Below are 21,368 nucleotides of genomic sequence, written 5' to 3'. Positions count from 1 at the left end.
AAGTTGTGGTTTTTTGTTGTTGTTGTTGTTGTTTTTTTCCTTCCTGTCTTCAGTTGTGATCAAACACTTGCCTGAACCCATTTCAGTTGCTGTGTTTCTTGCAAAGTTCTTGCTCTACCTTTATTTATTCATGCTATTTCTGCTTCATGAATGGATGATTGGATCTCAAGATGCAAGAAAATTAAAAAGACTTCAAGAGCTAGCCCATTTAAATGTCAGGTTTGAATGTTTTTATAAACATGAGTCTGGGGAAGGTGTTTTTGCAGACTTTTACAGTATTTCTAAAGACAAAATAAACAAATATCATGTCAGTTGTTAACATGTCATTTTCAGGAATAAAGCCTGGAGGTTTCACCCCAGTGTGGGGCATTAAATACTCCTATCTCCCTGAAACTACAGGGAATACAGACACCTTCATTCCCACAAAGTCCTGTAAAAATTCTTATCCTAAAGAATTAAGACACATTAATTTGAGATCTTTGGCCTACTGTGTTTGAATATGCTTTTATTTGTATTATAATGAACTCTGAATTCAGCATAACTCTGCAACAATGTCAGAGCCCTCTTCTTTTCCTCCTTCCCATGTCTCCCCTCTCCCCCACTTGTATGCACACTCTAATTTGGAGTGATCTGGAGCTTTTTTTCTTTTTCTTTTTTTTTTTTTTTTTCACTCTATATATTGAAGACTTTGTGTTTGTATTGGCTCTGGGCCTGATGTGGCATTTGTGAGGATGAACCACAAGCATGTGTATTCCCGATAAACTGAACTTGGAGAATACGTGTGCCAACCAGAATCTACCTTCTGCCCCCATTCCCTCATTTCCAAACTGATAAGGTAAGGAGGAAACTGCTTTCTAATGCACAGCCACAGCTTCCTCTCTTACATCTCCCTGCTCTTTTGAAAGGCACACATCGAAACCGTGTCACAGCACCAGGCACTGCCAGAGCTGTCTGAGCAAGCTTTGTGGGATGGCTTTGGCAGAGGTGGGAAGGGAGGAACATGGAAATGGTCATACATGGGTGGAATTTGGGCTTTTTTCCAATAATCTGTGAGCTAAGCTTTCATGGAGGAGAAGATAATATACCCTTAATATGAGTAGTCATTGAGAAAGATCCCAACTGGATCAAGTAGAAAAGAACATGCCAAGGAGGACGTTATAACTTTATCTCAATTTTAGCACTGGTGGGTTCCTGTAATAGCTCTGCTGCTCCCCCAGGTTAGCACGAACTCACACCCATGCATTGCAGCTAGAAAAATTTCACTGTGTGATATAAAGACATGTTCAGTAGTAAGGTAAATCTGAAATGGTGGGATATAAAGGCTTGGCACATGGAACAGCTAATGAATTGCAGAACCTTTGACTTTATGGACATCAGTTCAAATATCTACCCCTCCTACCCCCTGGTAACAGCCAAACTCCCTGAGACAAAGATTCTCCTGTTCTTACGCATCTTTTACAGGCAGTCGTGACTTTCTCACCACTTCTGCAACATCCAGTACAAATAACACCTCTTTATAGGTAGTTTGCCTGAGATGGACTGGTCCTGCACCAACAGCAGATAACTGATCAGATTTCAACATGTACCATCTTCTGGTTCTGCCTTTGCTGAGTGTCACCAGTGGAAGTGCTTAAAACTGTGCTCCAGCTGAGACCCAAGCTATTTCTCACCTTATTGCCTCAGTATGGGAAAAGCTGTGATACTGCACTTAGAGTATTTGTGCTGTACTCATTTGAGGGGCAAACCTGGATATTTATTTTTTTCCCAATAAATTCACAGACTGATATGGGGAAGAGATTAAATTTGTGTTAGTATTCATGAACTAAATATGATCAAAAGTGTAAAGGCTTTCCAAGGACCATGCAATACAGAGCAAACTAGCTAAGCTCCAGTGGCTGTGCATTACTAGGGATGTTCAGAGCTTCATGAAATGGTTACATAGAAGGAAGGGAATAACACCCACACACACTAGTCACAATTTGCTCTTCCTTGTATGAGCTTTTAGATCCCTGAGAAACTTCCATTTCCAAAGCAATTTACTTTCCATTTGTGCTCAGCTGAAGGTTGTTCATCTTCTAACGGTAATGCCTACAAAATATCTTCTTTTGCAGTGTGAACAGAAACAATAATCTTACTTGAAATCATTAAACAAATTATAATGAACAATTCAAAATTTTAAGAGGATAACATCATCCAAAATTTGGAAAGCTTTGATCAGATCTAAGACAGACTTATAAATTTTCACAAAGTGGACAGAGTCTGATGTTTTGGGGTTTGTGTGTGTGTGTGTGATTGAAATAGAAAAACAAACAAACAAACAAAAAAAAAAAAAAAAAAAAAACAAAAAACAACGTTCATTATCTGTATACTTAATGTTAGTGAGAACTAACTGAGACAGTCCTCCTAAGCATCTAATCTAAGTGAATTATTTAGAACTCAAGAGGTAGACACAATGAGAAACTGTAGTTAATACGTCTCCCTGATACATTTCTCAGTCATTTATACATCTTCTTTCTGTTTAATCATTAAAACGATCAATCCTTTCTCCTTATATCTTATATCATTATGTAGTGATCTGAGATTTCTTTTCCCCTTGGAGAGACCCTGCGGTGATTAAGACGACATTTTTATATATTAAAGAAAGAAAAAAAAAGTAAGAAAACAGTTTGTCTTTATACAAGCAGACTAGCTTCACTTCTTTTAGATTTTTTTTCCCATTTATTCATGCTTAAAAAAACTATCTACCTAACTTACTGTCCTCTTAGCAAGACTCTTAAATGTAAAAAGCAAGTAGAATAGTATTTTGAAGAGATATTTTTGGACAGAGTGCCTGCAGAGGTTGAAATACAGCTTTAAAAAGAAGTCATTTTTGAGAATCTTGGCTTGAGAAAGGAAGTTGGAAGTTGCTGTCAGCTCAGCACTTTGTTTGCCAGAGGTCAATGAGTGATGAGATTATGCAGCAAGTAAATAATATTGAGCTTTGAACCCCTTCTGAAGCTTCAAGCTTGCACTTCTTTCTTTCTTTTCTTCTACATTATTATGAATAAATCTGCTTAATTAAAAAAAAAAAAAAAATCAACATCTGGAACAAACTTTGATTTGTCATGTAAACCACAGTGCTAAACTGTGAAGAAACAGCAAGTCTTCTTGCTGTTTCTGGCTTTAGCAGAGTGCTGTGGGTGAGTGCACCTGAGTTGTACCTGCTCAATGAATGCTGTAGGGTTTTGCCCATCCACCCCTTCTCAGGAACATTTTCCATGTTCAAGTTGGCATCTCCTTGCCCTGTGTGCAGCCCATGCTGTCCCAGGCTGGGGACAGGGGGACAAAAGGGAGGGATTTTTCCAGTTTGGGAGCTGCCTGTGGCTAGCTTAGGATCTAGGTTGGGCTAGGTCAGCTGTAAGTCAGCGGTATGTGTGACCATCTGCCCAGTATGAACTAAAAAGTTTACCTTCCTTTTCAGCTCTGCTCTGCCTCCCCCAGATCACATGCCCTGTCTCATCCTGTGGAAAGGGTGGTAGTGCAAGTTAGGCATGTTCTGCCCTCTCTGTCCCTCATTCCTGCACAACTCTGCCTCCTTCCTTGTGTTAGGGTGAGTGTTGAGCCACTGTGTGGTGGACCAACTTCAAGAACTTTTCTGTACAAAAATAATTTGGCAAAAATGGAAAAGCCAGACCAGGTCACCAATCAGATGTGTAGCTACATAAAAACTCGTACCAGCACAACATAGGGGATGCTGAGGTGTGGGACACGAGCAACTAAAAATGGGCTGGAGAAAGGAGGGCAGAGAGTCCTGGAGTCAGCTTCCAGTTTTCCTGCAGGATCAGCCCTTGAATTGGCTCCTTCTGCAGCTGGGTGACTGCTAGCCCTGAAATAACAGAGTGAGGTTGGAAACTGGCACCTGGGGAAAGGCAGGACTCAGAGCTTTCTGAACCCTTCCTGGAGGTGGAAACTCCAACATAAGTCTGCAGCCATAGCTTTCAGCTGGCTCAACTCACTGAACTGGATCATGGGCAAACACTGCCAGCACAAGAGAGGCCAGACAGTTTCACAGCAGACAATTTGAGTCATCCCTGGCTTCTTATGGAGTCTGCTCTTTCCTATACCCTTGTTTTCCTGCCAGGAAATGCCATGGAGCAGAAATGGGGCTGCAAGGCTGATTGATAACCTCTTCTTGATGTTTGCCTTTGCACCAAGGGCCAAAGGGCTGAAAAGGCCCCGGATGGCAAGAGAGGCTGAAACATGCCCCAGTTAATGATGTTCCTGTAACATCCCAGCAGAGCTACATCGCCCTTGTTGAAAGGAATTTATGAGAGGCCAGGCTGTTGAGACTCGAAGTATCCTCTAAAATAAGGAGAAGAATTATTAGAAAGACTCTTCATGGCATATCAGTAAAGCAGCACAACTCGTTTAAGACTGTGAACATTGTTAAACTGTGAGTTTGTGGTTGTGTTTAAATCTAAGATGTCATTAGTGGGATGGGAGAGGGGAGGAAGAAAAGACAGAAATGGCCTGTTCAGGATAAAGCAAGTCATTATTTCTTCCTTTGCAAACAATGGGGAAAAAAGGAAAAGTGCTCTCATGAGAACCTGTATGAATTTCCTTAAGAGGGTGTACTTTAGATGGAGAATAGGCTAGATTCTGTGAGATATTGGGGTTACTAAGACAACAATGAAGCTTTTTGAATACAAAAGCAAACAGATGTATAAGCCCAAAGTAAATCATTAATGTGCGTCAGTATTTTTGAGGTGGATTGGAGTTACTTATATATTGTAGTCCCACTTTATTTAATATTTCAAAAGTGTTCTTTGATTTAAAAGCAAACACTTAATGGGCCTCTTTTCAGACAATTATGTTCCTTTTCTATACAGCACTCTGAGACTGGTTATTGATGCCATCTAATAGAACAAACACACACGTTTGATGGAGTCAAATTAAATAGAAGGGCCTTGATACATCAAGAAGCTTAAACACAGGCATTATAGTGAGGCTGCAAATCATCCCAATTTTGGTGACCACTCAGTTTCTTGCAAACTTGCATTGGCTTCAGCACCTTGCCTAATTAAGGATTACTTGGTCAATCTGCACTATATTTTTAATTGCAGGAAACATTTTTTGGTAACAGTGTATTTTAACTAAGCCTTTCTATAACAAAAGGCCTTTCTATAACAACAAAAGTAAACAAGGATAGTTTGGGGCTAGACATATCTTTTTTTTTTTTTTTTCCCAAAGAAGCTCTTATCTTCTTATTCATACATTATTTCCTTTTTAAATAAGATTAACTCAGTCCAGGAGACCTGTTTGTTCTACAATATGAATAACTCCTAAAGTTAAAAATTCAATTCAAGGTCTTCCTTACAGATAGATCTTGGACTTGAGAGATCAGTACTGAACTTCTAGTTGATAATGGTTGCTAATACTTGTGAATGATCATTTTTTCCCCAGGTCCAACCATTGTTCCAGCAACTCTTTCCACTTCCATCACTATTCTAGTGATGTACTCGAAGTTTGGGCTACCTTTTTAGTGGTGCTAAAACACAGTCATTTAAAAATTCTACCATAATGGAACAAATAGAGTTGGAGGTATTTGGCTTATCTAAGTTTAGGAACAACGACACAGGATTATTTCTCAGAAGGAAAAAAACAAACGACAAACACTGTGTATAGCATTATGGAATGGAATTAAACTATGATGTGCAGCTAGAGAATCTTTGTAATTACTTTCATTAGTCCAGTAAAGAAGCAAAATTATTCTCTGATATATGAAGTGTTAAATCTGTAGTAATTTATTCAATGCTGGATTTTTTCCAGTTCATAATGTACATGAATGATTACACAAATAAGTTCTTAAGAATTTAAGTAGTGCTTCTTCCCACGATTATTTTTGGAACTTCACATTCTCTGTACTTTATTCATGTTCCTTCTCTCTTCAAACATAAGTGACACTGAGTTTTAAGCAATTTCTGTTGGATGTCTGTAGAAGGACTTGGGTACATAAGAACTCATCTCTTTTTTGGGGGGACTTTTTTTTTTTAAATCTTGCCTTTTTTAGGCCATGCCAACTACAGCAAACTTCCAGACACCGAGGACAGACAGCTACTCAGAGCAAGCAGTTTCTCTGCGAAACAAGGCACTGCACTGGGAGACTTCTCTCCTGGGACATCCTGCTGACCATGCTGTGAAGTGACATGGCCAGATATGGGAGAGAGAAGGGAGAAGGGCTGCATGGCTAAGGCATGGCACAACAAGCAGGGGAAACTCCCCTGATCTCACCTTGGAAGCTCTAGCCTGATGATTATGCCACACCACATCACTGCTGACAGTTCCCCGAACAGATTCCTTCCATGGGTAATTAGCCTTCACGAAGCATGAATGGACTAGTCTTCTATCAGGAGGCTGAATTTTAGCTGACAAATTAGACAGATTCCCCGAGGCCAGAGTTATGCAGCTTTGCCAGTCTCACTAAAAATGTGATTTATAATAGATTCCTAGTTGCAGGCACTCCTTTCTTCAGGAATGAAGATACACACCATACTCAGAGACTTTGCCTAACATGATGGTCTTACAAGCCTTTGTCCTCTGCTGAGAAAAGCTGATTCTGTTGCCTGCTTTTGGTTTATCAGTTGATTCCTCTTTTGCCCAATTGAGCATGACAGTACAGGGAAACTACATTCTGTATTCAGAAGTCACATGTGTGCAGATGTAAGTAACATTTTATGAGGTAACTGTAGGTTAGTTTGGTAGGTTATACCAGACGTGGCTGGATGGAAGTTCTTTCTAGCTGAAAAAAAAACAACCCAGAAGATTTTGGGTAAGATACATCTCCAGCTTTTAATTATGTTGGCATAAAACAGAAGTGACAGAGCAGAGTGCAGCCTATAGAGCTTAGGCCTCTTACACTGCAGTAATTACACAAGAAATACCTCATCCTGCTTTTGTTCCTGAAGATACCCTGTATGTTCCCCTGCACTGGAGTGATGACCAATGTGAACATTCACCTTGGAGACAAATATGGCCATGTCATCAGTGTGGGGCAAGCATGAGTGAAAGGAAAAAATTAAGTCTATCAGATTCAAATGCCATACTTTCTTTTGCTCCCCTTTCTTCCTGCCTTTAAACAGGGCCACACTGAAAGGGAGACAAACAAGATGTTTTCTCAAGACTAATGGAAATACCTGGAGTGTTGTGCAATTGCAGAGTCCCAGGTAACAAAAATGATGGGCAAGAAGAAAGGGGAGGCTTTAGATTAATATAATCCCAGATGTAGTTCTTGCCAATTGAGGCTCCACCTTCGACTCACTGTTTTTTCTTATTTACCCCTCCAGTGAAACCAGTATTTGTATAGAGTGAATATCAGCACTTGCTCAGATCAAAAAGCAGACTCGCCCATCCCTGACAGTGTCTTGAACATGTCTGTGTTTGCACAGTATTAATAATTAATATTCATTTTAATTATTAATTTATATTACTTAGTAACTGCATGCAGTGTTATTGAGCTACCAGGCACATATGGAGGCTAGTAAATGATGTGGGAAGAGGCTAATAAAAAACATGTAAAAAACATCTGGATCTAGCAAGTACATAATGTATCTAAAAGATAGACACAGAGACAGGTGACTGGTTTTACTGGTATGAGTTTTGGGTTTTTGGAGGACTCTGCACAGGTTGACAGCTGGACAATCCTCTCTGTCACAATTTTCTTGTAGCTCCGTGTAGCTCCATAGCATCATTATACCCAGGCATTAAGGAGCGGGTCTTTTGTTTGTTTTGTTTGTTTTTTGTTTTAAATTTAGAAAATCAGAATTCTGTAATGTAAATAAAAATAATGACTTCTGCAGAGGCTGAATTTTATAATCAGCATAAATCAGCAAAAATCAGCATATAATCAGCAAAGTTGAGATGGTGGTATTAAAATAATAATAATACACAGATCACTTAACTTTTGTCTACTGACATGATCCTGTGGGGAAAAAACAAAACAAACAAACAAACAAACAAAAAAAACATATAAAGCAGGAATGGATCAAAGCTCTCTTTCAGCCTTATAATTAGATGAACTTTGTGGATAGTCTTTGGATTTCAGTTTAAAAGAAACACAAAGTTCTTCGAGTTCACAGGGATGACAGCAAAGTTTCAGCAGATTTCTACTGTGTCAAGCTTTTGAAATTAAAGGCATTAAAACATCCTTCAATCCACAGATCTTCTGAAAATGTTACTTCTATAGCAATATTTGTTCTCTTTTTTAAAGTTTAGGTTGTATGCTTCTCTCAAAGGAGAAAATAAAAAGCTGTCATATCACAATGTGAAGAAAATAACGAGAACTGAGATTTTAAACTAGATCCTCATGTGCTTCAAATAATTATATAAAAAATAATATTCAGTAATTTGTACTAGTCTTCCACCCTTAGTCCCAAAGGAAAAGATTCTGGAGAACTGACATTTGAACTCTGTATTCCTCAGTTCTGCAACTGTCCATCATCCATCTTATAGCTCTCCTTAAATATAGTTTCTCTTTAGAGAGACGGAGGATGTGTGTGGCAACTTCTGAATTACCAATAGCATCTTCTAAAATATTATATCTTAGAGGTGATATAACACTAGCTTCCATAAATGCTTCAAAACCAAACTTTGCAGTGTTTTGTTTGTTTGTTTGTTTGTTTGTTTACTCCTAAGATATAAATCCCAGACCTGTTGCACTGTCTTATATGCTGGTACAGTCCTGTCAGTATGGAAAACATTCTAAACTCTTGCTCTAATGGGATTTACTTAGATCCTATCCTTCTGTCTATGTAGGCTAAATGAAATGCTGTGAATTTGTGAATTTAACCGTTTCCTGTGATTTTAGTTCATAATAAAGATTTATGGATTCACTTATGAGATTATTTTTCACAAGTGAAATTAATAGGTTAGGTAAATTGAACATCCACAGTGAATATTCAGTGTAGTCATTCAATTGGCAGGAGAGATGATTTTAAGTTCATTTCTGCAGCCCATATCTTACCTCCACTAGATGTCAGTCTGTGGATGGACCTTGAGAAGTTTGAGCTCTATTCAACAGTAAGAAGTGTGCTTAGAATCACAGCTACAACTCTTCACTTCCAGTCACTAGCAGTAGCCCCAAATAGGAGAAATATTCTGAATCACTGTGTTGTTTTTTCTTGTTCTTTGCTCTTTTAGTCCCTGACTTCTCCCTCCAGCAAATTTCTCAGCACTGATAACGTCCACCAATGCTGATAAATGGGAGCAGCGCTGTGTAATGCAGGATTCCCTGTGGGCATTTCCCCTCACTCATCCATTCATAAAGGGCCAAACCTGACACATCTATTCTTGAGGACTACCTCACTTGCGAGTTCCTCAAACATATTTAAGTACATGCATTTTTACTTGCTGACAGTGGCCAGGTGTTGAGGAGTTTTTTGTTTATTTCAGTTCCTTAGGAGGGATATTTGATATTGTTTTCTGTGAAGAAAATCAGTTTTCAGAAGCTATTCTGACCACTCCAATTCTGACCACTCCACTTCATCTGTCTTTACAGGACAGATGAAGGCAGCTGGCTGGACTGCAGGTTTAGCAGATGAATTCAATTCCTCAAGCAGCAAAACCAGAGTAATATTTCCAGGACCATTCAGAGGATTTTGGAAGTGCTGTGCATGGATGCTGACTGATGGCTTCTGCAGCCTGCAAGAGGTAAGTGTACCATGTGCCGCTCTGCAAACACAATGCAAGCCCAGCACGTCAGGTTTAATGTGCCTGTGGAGAGTGACAACACACTGCACGCACAGGCTGTGAGTCTGGGTGAACTCTCTGCCCTGTGACACTCTAGGAATGCACAAAAGCCTGTTGAGCTCAGGATTAGACATGAGAGCACAGGAATGATTTATGTGCATGTACTTAATAGCTACTTTTTGGATGCTTAGTTGTCCAGGCTGCTGAAGTCCAGAAAAACTGTTGCTGCTATCAAAACACATGAAAAGCTACGATTTTCACATGAGAGATGAGATCCGATTGCATTTGTATGGGGAATCCATACTATATAGCACAAATTTCAAACTTAACGCTGCTCTTGGGAACATTTTCACATGGGAGTCTAGGACTTAAAATAACACTGGATGATTGAAAAGGTCACAAGAAGAGAACAGTAACTGTAAAGTCTCACCTTTGCAGTCCTCAAGAATCCTCCCTTCCCACAAAATCTTAAAAAAAAATGTTTGCAACTACTTACTTCAGATATCATATCTTTGTGCAGCAGAATTGATTTCTGGGCATTGCCTTCTACAAACACACTGCTTACTGCCACCTTCCCCACATCCATATATTCCTCTTTATTCCCATGATCAGTGCCAATGACAACCTCCTCTGTGGAGGGAGACATCCTTCCATGCTTTGTGTATTGTGTGAAATTTCCTTGTCCTTTCCTACAGTCATTAAACTGTGGTAACAGATTATATATATTTTTTTATTTTTTTCTTGAAGCCCTGTAGTAAGGAGATTCTCCATCCATGAGAATAAATTTCTAAACAGAAGGATGCGCCACCCTGGCCATGGTTTTTGTTTTGCTTGTTCCTTGGCAGCCTGGGAATCACTTCTTGCCACCACTAAATCAAAACGAACTGGAGGGAAGAGGCAGGCGAGGGAGCCAGGAGAAAGCAGAAAGAAAGGAAGCAAGAGGAACTCCTTAGGTCTCTGAGGGAAACCCAGCCAGCTAGCACTGAGGCTCAAACAGCCCAAGATATTTTCAGCTGATCGTGGGAGAGGCCACAGCTGTGAAATGTGTATTATGTAACTCATCAGGATGGGAAGCCATATGGGCAGAGCTGCGCATGGTGGATCAGGGTGGGAAGGGGGGAAGAGGGAAAGGGAGCAGGTGGCAGAGTGGCACTAGCTTTTCCTCTGTTCTTCCTGTTTGTCCTGCCAAGGGCAAAGCTAAAGACAACTGGAGAAAAAAATAAAATTCTTTCCTGTGTGTTTCCTGATTTAATGTTTAACTATGCCTTACAGGTTCATGTTAGAGTGATGAAGAACTTCAGAGATGATGAGCCAGGGGTAGATGCAGCCCTTATACTCCCAGGGCTGATAATCACATGCTCTGTTGATCTGTAGGACAATCTCTGTGTCCTCTACACCCAGAAAATTGCAGGACTATATAAGATAGAGTACACATAGCTTCCTTTCACTTAACACTAGCCTTCCTACAGTTCAGTTGCATTTCTTGCCATATCAGACCAAAAACTAATGTTAAATTCTATGCAATATAAATCAACTGGTACCTGAATGAGGTGAAATTCCCCAGGTCATTATGGAACTGTATATTGGTTAACAGATACCCTAAGTAGCATCTCTCCATTCCAGTTTGATAGGGTAAGGATTTGTCCTTCCATATGCTTCTACAGGTGCATAACAATGATGATGATGATCCTGGTGAAAACACTCCATGCAGATGTGGTGTAAAAACTCTGTGAAAAAAAGATAATAGCTGTGAAATTTCTCATTCACTCTGGAAGTTGGACTGCATCAAACAAATGAAGTGAGAGTATCTGCAGACTCTGAGGCTAACAACTATAACAACAGACAGAATTTCATCCCTATGTACTTCTTGGAAGACACCATTCATTTCCATGACAAACTGCAAGTGCTTTGAACATCTCCTCCAGGACCTTGCAGTCTTTCTTTCCAGACAGAGGGATTGTTTACACATGAAGAATTAAATTAATTTCTGCTATTACATAAAAAAGAGTGACACATACATGTACATCTCAACATCAAATGAAACTGCACTTTTACAGCCTTTGTACATGTGTGCAACATCTCATCTGAAGCCAAATAACCTTTTGAGTTACTGGCTTGAGATTGCAATAGCTGTTTTGGGGATTAAGACAGTCTGCAGTATCCGCAGTAACCATTTCATATGCATTCTTCATAGCTTTTGAATACCCCCCAAAAAAACATAAAATCTGTGTTCCACCTCTGGTTGTTAAGAGGATGGTGCTATCTCCTATCAGGTGTGCTCCTAGTCATCTTATTGTTCAAAATTCCTAAGCCAATTACTGTAATTTGCCTCATTTAATTAGGAAACTGATGTCCTGCATGGGGGTATGGGGTGCTTCATGGGACTGCATGGTGGATCCGCAGTGGAATTCACTGCTCAGCAACAAATGCTATTCAAAAGCATTTTCCCAAGTGCATCGATCAATTGCAATCACTGGATCCTATTAAATACTAAACCAAAAATAAAAGCTTTGGTCTACAGCTTCAAAGCTCTGTGGCCCAAGTCATACTTAATCTAATACAGGCCCGAATAAGAGAGATAAAACTAATATTTACGCCGGAAATACAACATGCTGTGGGATTTGTTTCTTTAGTGTAAAGTAACTTTTTCCAGAGCTCACATTTTATTTTCTGATGGAAGTTACCTTCAATAAAAAAAAAAAAATCCAGGGTAATGTACATCTTGTGATTAAAATAACCATCTCTCAACATTTGAGGATTCAAAGTCTTCAATATGCTTTGTTATGATCCTCCCGCAGAGCTAGCATTTGCTGAAACAGGGGAACTGTCTACCTCCGGAGTCTCAGCTGTGACAGATCTTTCTTAGTGTCCAGCTTCAAACAGCAGTGTGTCAAAATTTGGATCTACATTTTAATTTCATATTAAAAGTAACACTTACATTGTTTTGTTTTCAGGTGGAATAGTCAGCTCTGGGTGGATTGTTTTCCTTCTGGTAGTTCTCTAAATCTGTGCTAAGACAAACTAATGTTATTTAGACTGTAAGCTCTTTTGGGGAAAAACTTGATTTTTAGGAGATCTGCCTGAGTCCACTGAATTGGGCACAGCACAGGCCTATTCTGTAAAATAGCTGCTAGATTAAAAAAAATAATAATAATAATAATAAAAAGATGTTAAATGATCACGTTGGACTCCTTTTGGAATAGTTCAGAACTAAACTGCAAAGACCTCTGATCAGTTTTGGACTTAGTTATTGAAAACAAATAACACTGTGTGACTTAGCTGCGGGGGAGGCTACACATTTTTTAAAAAATTCAAGTGCAAAACACTGTCTGTAGTAAAGATGAGCTCAAGACATAACATCTGTGAGTAATCTGATAAAAATTACTGAATTATAAAATTGATATCCCTGAGAGTCTTCAAAACTCTTTTTTTGGGAGTCCTAGCTCAAAGTATTGCATTATTACAAAGATGGCTTAGGTAATGGTGTTGAAAATGACTGAAAGCGTGACTAAAATGAGGAAAAACAAAACCACTGCAGCTATTTAAAGCACACACACAAAAAAAAACAACTTCAAGAGAGATCATATATGTAGGCAAAACTATTTTCACATGGATCTGTGAGCAATAATCAATAATGCTGATTGTGCAAGTTTTGATGAAACAGGCAGAAAATCTAATCTCTCATTAGAGATGTTCCCTATTGTGATGCTTTGGACATCTGTGATCTAGTCTGTGTTCTCAGCTACTTGAACTGAAATATTTTGCAATATAACTCATCAGTTACTATAAACCTATGTTCTTAATGGAGTAAAAGCTGGTTAACTGTCACCTTAAAACATCAGATGTCACAGAAAACAAACAAGCAAACAAACAAACACCAAAAATGTGAAGGTTTATAAGGGGTAAACAAAATTTTGTTGCTTACTAGATCTGTGTTTTGTAAAAGACAGGCAAAATGGCAAGTAAAAGACAATGATGATGAATAAAACTGGAGTGCTGGCCAAATTGTGCCCCTCCCCTAGCAATGTAGGAATCAGATACAAAAATTATATATTTACAGGTCATTTTCAGAGTTCATATAGAACTATCTTGTTGGATTTTAGTGTACTCTACTGCTTGCTTCACAGAAGTTGTGTGGAACAATAGGAACAATATTGTTACACAAATATATACTGATCTGTCCTTGTATGGTGCTTCCAACCTACCCTGGATGTGCTGGAACTGAAGTGTGGTAGGGGTGCATGCACAGCATGTTCAGTGCCAGGCTGGCTGGCCCTACTGCTTTTATGCTGGTGATCACTGGCATGGTTGCAGTGACAGCGTGCAAGGAAGTGAAATGGATACTCCACATGCAATCTTGTGGGAAAGAAAGACAGGATGCTTGAATGGGTAAAAATGAATAGTGAGAAAATGGAGGAAGCAGTTTGGGAGAGGGTAGAAGTGTTTCGATTTCTGGGGTACATACTTTAGAAAGAATGTCTAGAACTTTGCAGGGATATGGAAAAGAGGTGGAAAAAATGATGTGCAGACTGCAGAAAATGCCCTCCAGTGAGAGTTGTTTTAAACTTAAGTTCAAACTTGCACTTAAGGTTTTACTTAAATTGTCTAATTATTAAAAAAAAGTGGACTGAAAATGGATCTTCACAGAGGAAAATGCTGGTTATAAAAGGACACTTCAGTAACAGAATAGGATGGCATACCAAGAGCTGGAACCTGAAGCCAGAGAAATTAAATTAGAAGCATCACATTTGTATTTTTAACAGTGAAGATGATAAAACAAAGAAGAATTCCAGATAAACTACTGGATTCACTGTCTCAGTGAATCTCCATATCTCAACTTTTTGTAAAAGAAATTAATATTTTGCAGGAAGACATACTTCAAACAGATACAAGTTCCTTAGCTGTTTAGCTGGCTTAGCCTGTGATAACCAGGTGAGATGTAATCACCTTCAGGCTACTGCTGGTCTGTCTAGTTGACTTCATAGTTACATCAGGAATTAGACTTCATGAATGCAGAGAGGGAAGAAGAGTTTATATATGTAGCAATGTGGAAAAAAAAAAAAAAAAAAAAAAAAAAAAAAAGAACTGTGAGAACTGTGTTGCAGAAAAGAAACAAACTTTTTAGCAACTTGAACATGGCTTTTACCAACCTCTTAAATTAATGATGATTAGGGGGAAAAAATGTGCATGTGCAAGTTACACAAAGACTGTGTGCTGTATCCAATCTTCCCCAGAATTAGCACTTCCAGGCACCACACATTCAGATGTGTTCAGGATGATCCTGATGCTTCACTCAGGCTCAAGTTTCAGTTAAAACAAACAAACTTTTTCACTCATGAACAAACAAGTATTAAAGTCAATAGGAGCTGTTAAAAGGAAGAACTTGCATGATTGTCTTCACTCTTGCCTGGCAACTTCCACGTACTTAAATTCTACTTGCTGGTTGAACCAATTTATTTCTACTATAGAGCTGTCAACTACTTTTTTGTGCATTAATAAGAAATACATAGTCATTATCAGGAGAAGGCCTGGCAAAGGCACCTACTAACATACGAACAGTGGCTATCATAAAAAGCCTTCCCCTAAGGTAAGCCAAGAAATGCATGTTTATTTCTAAAAGCAGAACACTTTCTTTAAACATAAATTGTGCATTGACTAGGTTTGGTATGATAAGAGTAAAATCCCCACCGGGTCTCTGCTGCTGAGGTGCAAGGTATTGCTCACAAGGCCTCAAATAACTGTGCAGGACAGCAAGGCTTTGCAGAAACTTGAAGATGTGAACAGTTGGAAGTGAATAATGTTATAAGTTGCCCCCTTAATTAATTTTCAGAGAGCATTGCATTAATAATAGAAAGGAATTTATTGAGTAAGCAACAGCAAGCAAAACAGCGCTGGGCAGCCGGGGAGTCTCAGCTCCGCCAACGGCGCGCACCTCACCCCCGCCAGGGTCCCTTTTTATATCTTGGTAATTCCGGGATTACGCAGCACATCCTGGTATATTCTGCGACTGCACGCACTGTTGCTAGGGGGTTGTCTCTGTCCCTCTGGTGGTTGTGAAGATAAAGGCCATAGTCTTCCTCAGCGTTGTGGTTCAACTTCTTTTTTTATTTGGTCATGTTGGCCCAGCGTGAGACAGGAAGAAGGCAGGATGTTGATACACTAGTTTAGCAACTTATCAGGAGATGGTTACACGAGCTTTGCAGCAGGGTCTTTGAACAAAAGAGGCAACTGAGATGCAGAAGGAGAGAAGGGGAGGTGGTTCTCTTTTTTGTTACATTAAGTAAAAGAATTTTCATAGTGTCTAGCCAAGTATTATACAGCTCCTTACTTCAGCAGGGAGCTTTTGCAACTCCCGCTCCTCAAACGGAACTCCTTGTTTTTATAATACAAAAGACAATGAACAAACATTTATTGTGTATTACAAATAACAACTGTTTTTTGTTTGTTTGTTTGTTTGTTGGTTTTGTTTTGCTTTGTTTTGTGTGTGTGTGTGTTGCACTTTCTTTTAGAGGTATTATTTTCAGATTCTTTCATCTACCTTTGGAAATTAAATTTGGTTCCAGTCTAGTGAGGCTTTCCATGGTATTTGGCTACAATTAGTCTTTTTATCCACTGGAAGGTTGAATTTTTATCCTGATGTAAATATGTTAACCTTTTGTATGTGTATTTAAAACATACTGAAGTATCTGCTTGGATTTTTAGAGGCAAGCATCTCTCAAAGTGAATAGGATGACAGCAAGGAAAGGACTACAGAAGTTTTTATGGCGCACACCAAGCATTTCACCTGCAGGCTCTTGGAGGAGCTGGCCAAGCCGCTTTCCATCATTTATCAACAGTCCTGGCTATCAGGGGAGGTCCCAGTCAACGGGTGGCTAGCAAACATGGCGCCCATCTACAAGAAGGGCCGGAGGGTAAACCCGGGGAACTACAGGCCTGTCAGTTTGACCTCAGTGCCAGGGAAGCTCATAGAGCAGATTATCTTGAGTGTCATCACGCGGCACTTGCAGGGCAACCAGGTGATCGGGCCCAGTAAGCATGGGTTTATGGAAGGCAGATCCTGCTTGACGAACCTGATCTCCTTCTATGACAAAGTGACACGCTTAGTGGATGAGGGAAAGGTTGTGGATGTGGTCTACCTTGACTTCAGTAAGGCTTTTGACACAGTTTCCCACAGCATTCTCCTCAAGAAACTGGCTGCTCTTGACTTGGACTGGTGCACGCTTCGTTGGGTTAAAAACTGGCTGGGTAGCCGGGCCCAAAGAGTTGTGGTGAGTGGAGTCAAACCCAGTTAGAGGCCAGTCACTAGTGGCGTTCCCCAGGCCTCGGTACTGGGGCCAGTCCTCCTTAATATTTTTATCGATGATCTGAATGAGGGGATTGAGTGCACCCTCAGTAAGTTCACAGATGACACCAAGTTAGGTGCGTGTGTTGATCTGCTCGAGGGTAGGAAGGCTCTGCAGGAGGATCTGGATAGGCTGCACCGATGGGCTGAGGCCAAGGCCAAGTGCTGGGTACTGCACCTGGGGCGCAGAGCTACAGGCTGGGAGAAGAGTGGTTGGAAAGCTGCCTGGCAGAAGAGGACCTGGGAGTATTGGTTGATAGTCGGCTGAATGTTCACTATAGTCAGGTGGCCAAGAAGGCCAACAGCATGCTGGCTTGCATAAGAAGCAGTGTGGCCAATGGGTCTAGGGAAGTGATTGTCCCCCTGTACTCAGTTCTGGTGAGCCCGCACCTCAAGTACTGCGTTGTTTTGGGCCCCTTGCTACAAGAAGGATATCAAGGTGCTTGAGCAAGTCCAGAGAAGGGCAACGAAGCTGGTGAGGGGCCTGGAGAACAAGTCTTATGAGGAGCGGCTGAGGGAGCTGGGCTTGTTCAGCCTGGAGAAGAGGAGGCTTGGGGGCAACCTTATCGCTCTCTACAGGTACCTTAAAGGAGGCTGTAGAGAGGTGGGGGTTGGTCTGTTCTCCCATATGCCTGGTGACAGGACAAGGAGGAACAGGCTAAAGTTGCACCAGGGGAGGTTTAGGTTGGATATTAGGAAGAACTTCTTTACTGAGAGGATTGTTAGGCATTGGAACGGGCTATTCAGGGAAGTGGTTGAGTCAACATCCCTGGAAGTCTTTAAAAGACGTTTAGATGTAGAGCTTAGGGATATGGTTTAGTGGGGGACTTGTTAGTGTTAGGTCAGAGGTTGGACTCGATGATCTTGAGGTCCCTTCCAACCCAGACAACTCCATGATTCTGTGATTCTGTAAGAATCGCAAGAAGGCCCCGACGGCCACAGCAGACCCTTGAAAAGAGGCTGACTCTTGAAAGAAGGATACGCCCACAGTTAGCTCGTCAACCATGTTTCTGAGGTAGTGTTTTGTACGCCATGCGGTCGTAGAGAACGGCTCCGCGCGCCCAGGCCAGACACCCCCAGCGGCGGGGCAGCTATTTTGTGGGGTGGACATCCCCCCCACATACCCTCCGCAGCGCTCCCCGGCAGCAAACGCTTAGAAAAAGCAAATAGCGGGATAAAGCGCCGGCTCCCCGCTCGGCGAGGCCATACTCGGGTCGCCCCGCGGGGCCGGGCCACCGCCATTTCCGTGGGGCGGGGCTGAGCCGCACCGGGGCTGGCGATGGCGGCGGCGGGCTCAGGGTCGCGATCGCTGCTCGCGGCGGCCGCGCGGCTGGGCTGCTCCATGGCAGCTGCCCCCGCGGCCCGCCTGGAGAGCGTGCGGGCACTGACGGGTCTGCTGCGGGAGGCGCAGCACAGGTAGCGGGGAGGAGAGGCTGGCCGCCGCCACGTCGCCACGTGGGCCAGGGGAGGGAGCTCCGGGTAATCGGAGGGGGAGGGGGGCGGAGGGGGGGGGGGGGGGGGAGGGGGTTGGTGGGGGCTCCGCCTCTTGGAAAGTAGGGTCCGTTTAGTAGTGATCCGTTTGTTCCTCTGGGGTCCCGTGGTCGCGGGACACACGATAGCAGTAGTCATTCTAGGCCCCTGTGAGAGTGGCGGCTGCTAGGGGCAAGATGCAGCTGCTAGTGGCAAAATCCATCCTGGAGGGATGAGTAGGTGTGACTTGAGAGGGGTAAGGTGCTCCTGTAGTGGTTTCGTCCTGCTCGGCTGCAGTCCAAGCATGACCTGTGGGGTGAGGATGGTCTCACTGTGCAGCAGGGCAGGTTTGATTGGGATTGATTGAATGTGCCTTGTAACTTCCAGTAGACAAAGTGAAAACATACTGTTACTGGAGAAAGCAAGAAGCTGATGTGGAGCATTGCTGTGCCTCTGAGGTCAGGGTTGGATGTTTGCAATGCCATGCCACACTGTTAGCTTTAGCAGAGTTCCTTGGAAGTGTAGGGGTTCAGGAGTGACTGTGCTTCTAATTGTGGTTTCAGCTCTTTCTGGAAGGTAGGAGGCTGCATAGATTGGTGTGGAGCTCCTGGTCAGTCTTTGTAACAGTAGTTGAAGGCTGTAACATGTAGAAGGTTTAACCTCTTCTTTCCTAACTTAGTACAAAATTGTATTGTTGTTAATTTCTGGTACAATTTCTGTTGATTTAATAAATACACATGTAGAAGTTGTGTGTGTGTGTGTGTGTGTGTGCAGGGGTTATACTTAAAACCACTCTCTTGTGGTCTCTGTATATACAGGGGAAGTCCCTTTGGTTTTCTTGTCTGTTTCTCTGGGGAGACAGAAGGACCTGTTCAAATTTTGGGCTTGTGCACCAATGCTTTCCCTGCCTGTTTCTTGCTTTCTTCCTCAAAACTTCTGTAACCACCTTTGACAGAGGAGTAGATATTCCCCAAATAACTGAGTTCTTTGGGCCCAGGTGGTCAGGTCGAAGAGAGATGCTGTCATTGCTCTTCCAAGAGGCAATTGCATCCCACAGGATGTGACTGAATAGATATGAGAACAACTTGGGAAATACAATGGGAAATACTGTTGGTGCTATTGAACTAGAAGGAACAATCCAGTGGCTGCTTGGTACTTGGAATGTACAGTGGTAATTCTTTTGTTACTATGGAATTGATAAATCTTCAGCGCTTGTGGTAACAAGATAGTAATAATAATAAAAAGTGAATGCCAGGGGTTTGTAATTCAGAAGCAAATACAGGAAGGAAAATAATGTCCCAGCTATGAGACTGCTGTGTGGAATTCAGCTGAATTCAAGTCTTCTGTGTGCTTCACTTGGGACTTCAAGCACCTTTAAGCAGATGACTCGATTTCTTTGTTTCTATAGAATCATAAAATATCCAAGTTGGAAGGAACCCTCAAGGATCATCAAGACCAACTCTTGGGTCCCTAAAGGACCACCACAAAAAAACACCACTGTCTCTCCTTTCTGATATGTGATAATCCACATTTATGTTCACAGTGTACATCTCATTTGTTCTGTTAAGACAGGCAAAAATTTCATCTTTGTGTTTAATTGGAACACCTAAACTCTTGCTCTGTATTAACTGAATGAAATTTTTCTGTTTCAGACTAATATTAAGAGAAAATTTGTCACAGCAGCTTGAAACCCTTGTGATCCAATATCTGATCCAAACTATCATTTTTCTAGGTAACTTTCTAACAAGAGTAGAAACTTTTCCAGAATGACTTTATGTTGTGCTTTCAACAGAATAAAGTGTTGCTAGAACACGTACTAAAGTACTTGCATCTTTTTTTTCATGTTTTACCCTTTTGTTTGGTTGGTTTTGTTTCTGTTTTATCTATTTAAAATAATTGAATGTTGCATGCTAGTATACGTCTTGCCATGACTACTGATTTCTTTATTTTGAAGCTGTGTCAGGAAATGACCCTTTTCAAGGGATAATCTAACAGGTGGCAAAGACAAATAAAAAGGATACTGCAATCAGACTAGGAATTGTTACAATATTACAATAATCTCAGTGTTGTATCTAAGTTCTGTATGACATCTTCACTCAATAGAGAAAACATGGCTTTTGAGCATTTGGGACAGGACCCAGCTGGTTCTCCTTTACCAAACTGTAGCTCTTCTAATGTAATGTGTAGAAGAAAGGCTCTGTGCATGTACCATGTGTACTGTGGTACACCAGCCACTTAGTCAACATCTTGTGGCTTGCGTGTTTGTGATGAAGTGTTGGGAGCCATACCACTTTTTGCAAGTGGAAGGTTCGAGTCTTGTGATGTCTTAATATCTTAAAATCCAAACCAAATTCCAGACCTTATTTCTGGTTATTCAAGTTCTGTTTACAACTGAGGGCCAGGTCTGCTTTTGGTCTTTCCTGTGCCATTTTATTTCACCTCAATATTACTCCTTTGAAAAATATAGCTTTTTTTCCCCCCTATAGATAATTCCCACTGATACTGTGTTGTGGTTTTGTTGTGGTATTGTTGATTCTCTTTTTGTCCTTTTTAAGTAGCTGGAGATAGTGTAAGGGTTTTGGTCTTGATCCACTGTGAGGTGTTGGTGTAAAATAAGTATTTATTGGAGATCATATGTTTTAGTAATTTAATATTTATGTGGTTTGGTTTATGGAAGTGTAATCACCTTTGATAAAGGATAGATAGACTTTCTAGTTGTGTGTATTTGAGGATATCTGGGGGAGAAGCAGAATGCAAGTAATACTGTATCATCTTGTTTGATCAAGAAATTTTAAAGTTCTTTAGGAATGGTGTTGTGTTCTGTGCGAACATA

General features: G+C 41.1%; 1 protein-coding gene across 8 annotated transcripts in view; it reads left to right on the top strand.

Moving 5' to 3' along the window:
• The first annotated feature begins 17,869 nt into the window (after window positions 1–17,869).
• The window catches only part of ATXN10 (ataxin 10), a 106,981-nt gene continuing 103,482 nt past the window's right edge, over window positions 17,870–21,368 (top strand). For 3 of the 8 annotated variants that reach the window (XR_003495814.3, XM_072041203.1, XM_072041173.1), the window contains exon 1: window positions 18,120–18,481. Coding sequence is in view for 4 of the 8 variants with exons in the window: in XM_072041203.1 (XP_071897304.1) it covers window positions 18,345–18,481 (137 nt within the window). In the remaining 4 variants the exon portion in view is untranslated. Of the gene's footprint in view, window positions 18,081–18,119; window positions 18,545–18,629; window positions 18,792–20,187; window positions 20,268–21,368 lie in introns of those variants that run through there. The other 5 variants (XM_072041181.1, XM_027452262.3, XM_072041188.1 and 2 more) reach the window with 5 other exon arrangements.

This window comes from Anas platyrhynchos, chromosome 1 (genome assembly GCF_047663525.1).
Source record: "Anas platyrhynchos isolate ZD024472 breed Pekin duck chromosome 1, IASCAAS_PekinDuck_T2T, whole genome shotgun sequence".
In the NCBI taxonomy this organism is placed as follows: domain Eukaryota; kingdom Metazoa; phylum Chordata; class Aves; order Anseriformes; family Anatidae; genus Anas; species Anas platyrhynchos.
This window is presented reverse-complemented; position numbering and strand designations above follow the sequence as displayed.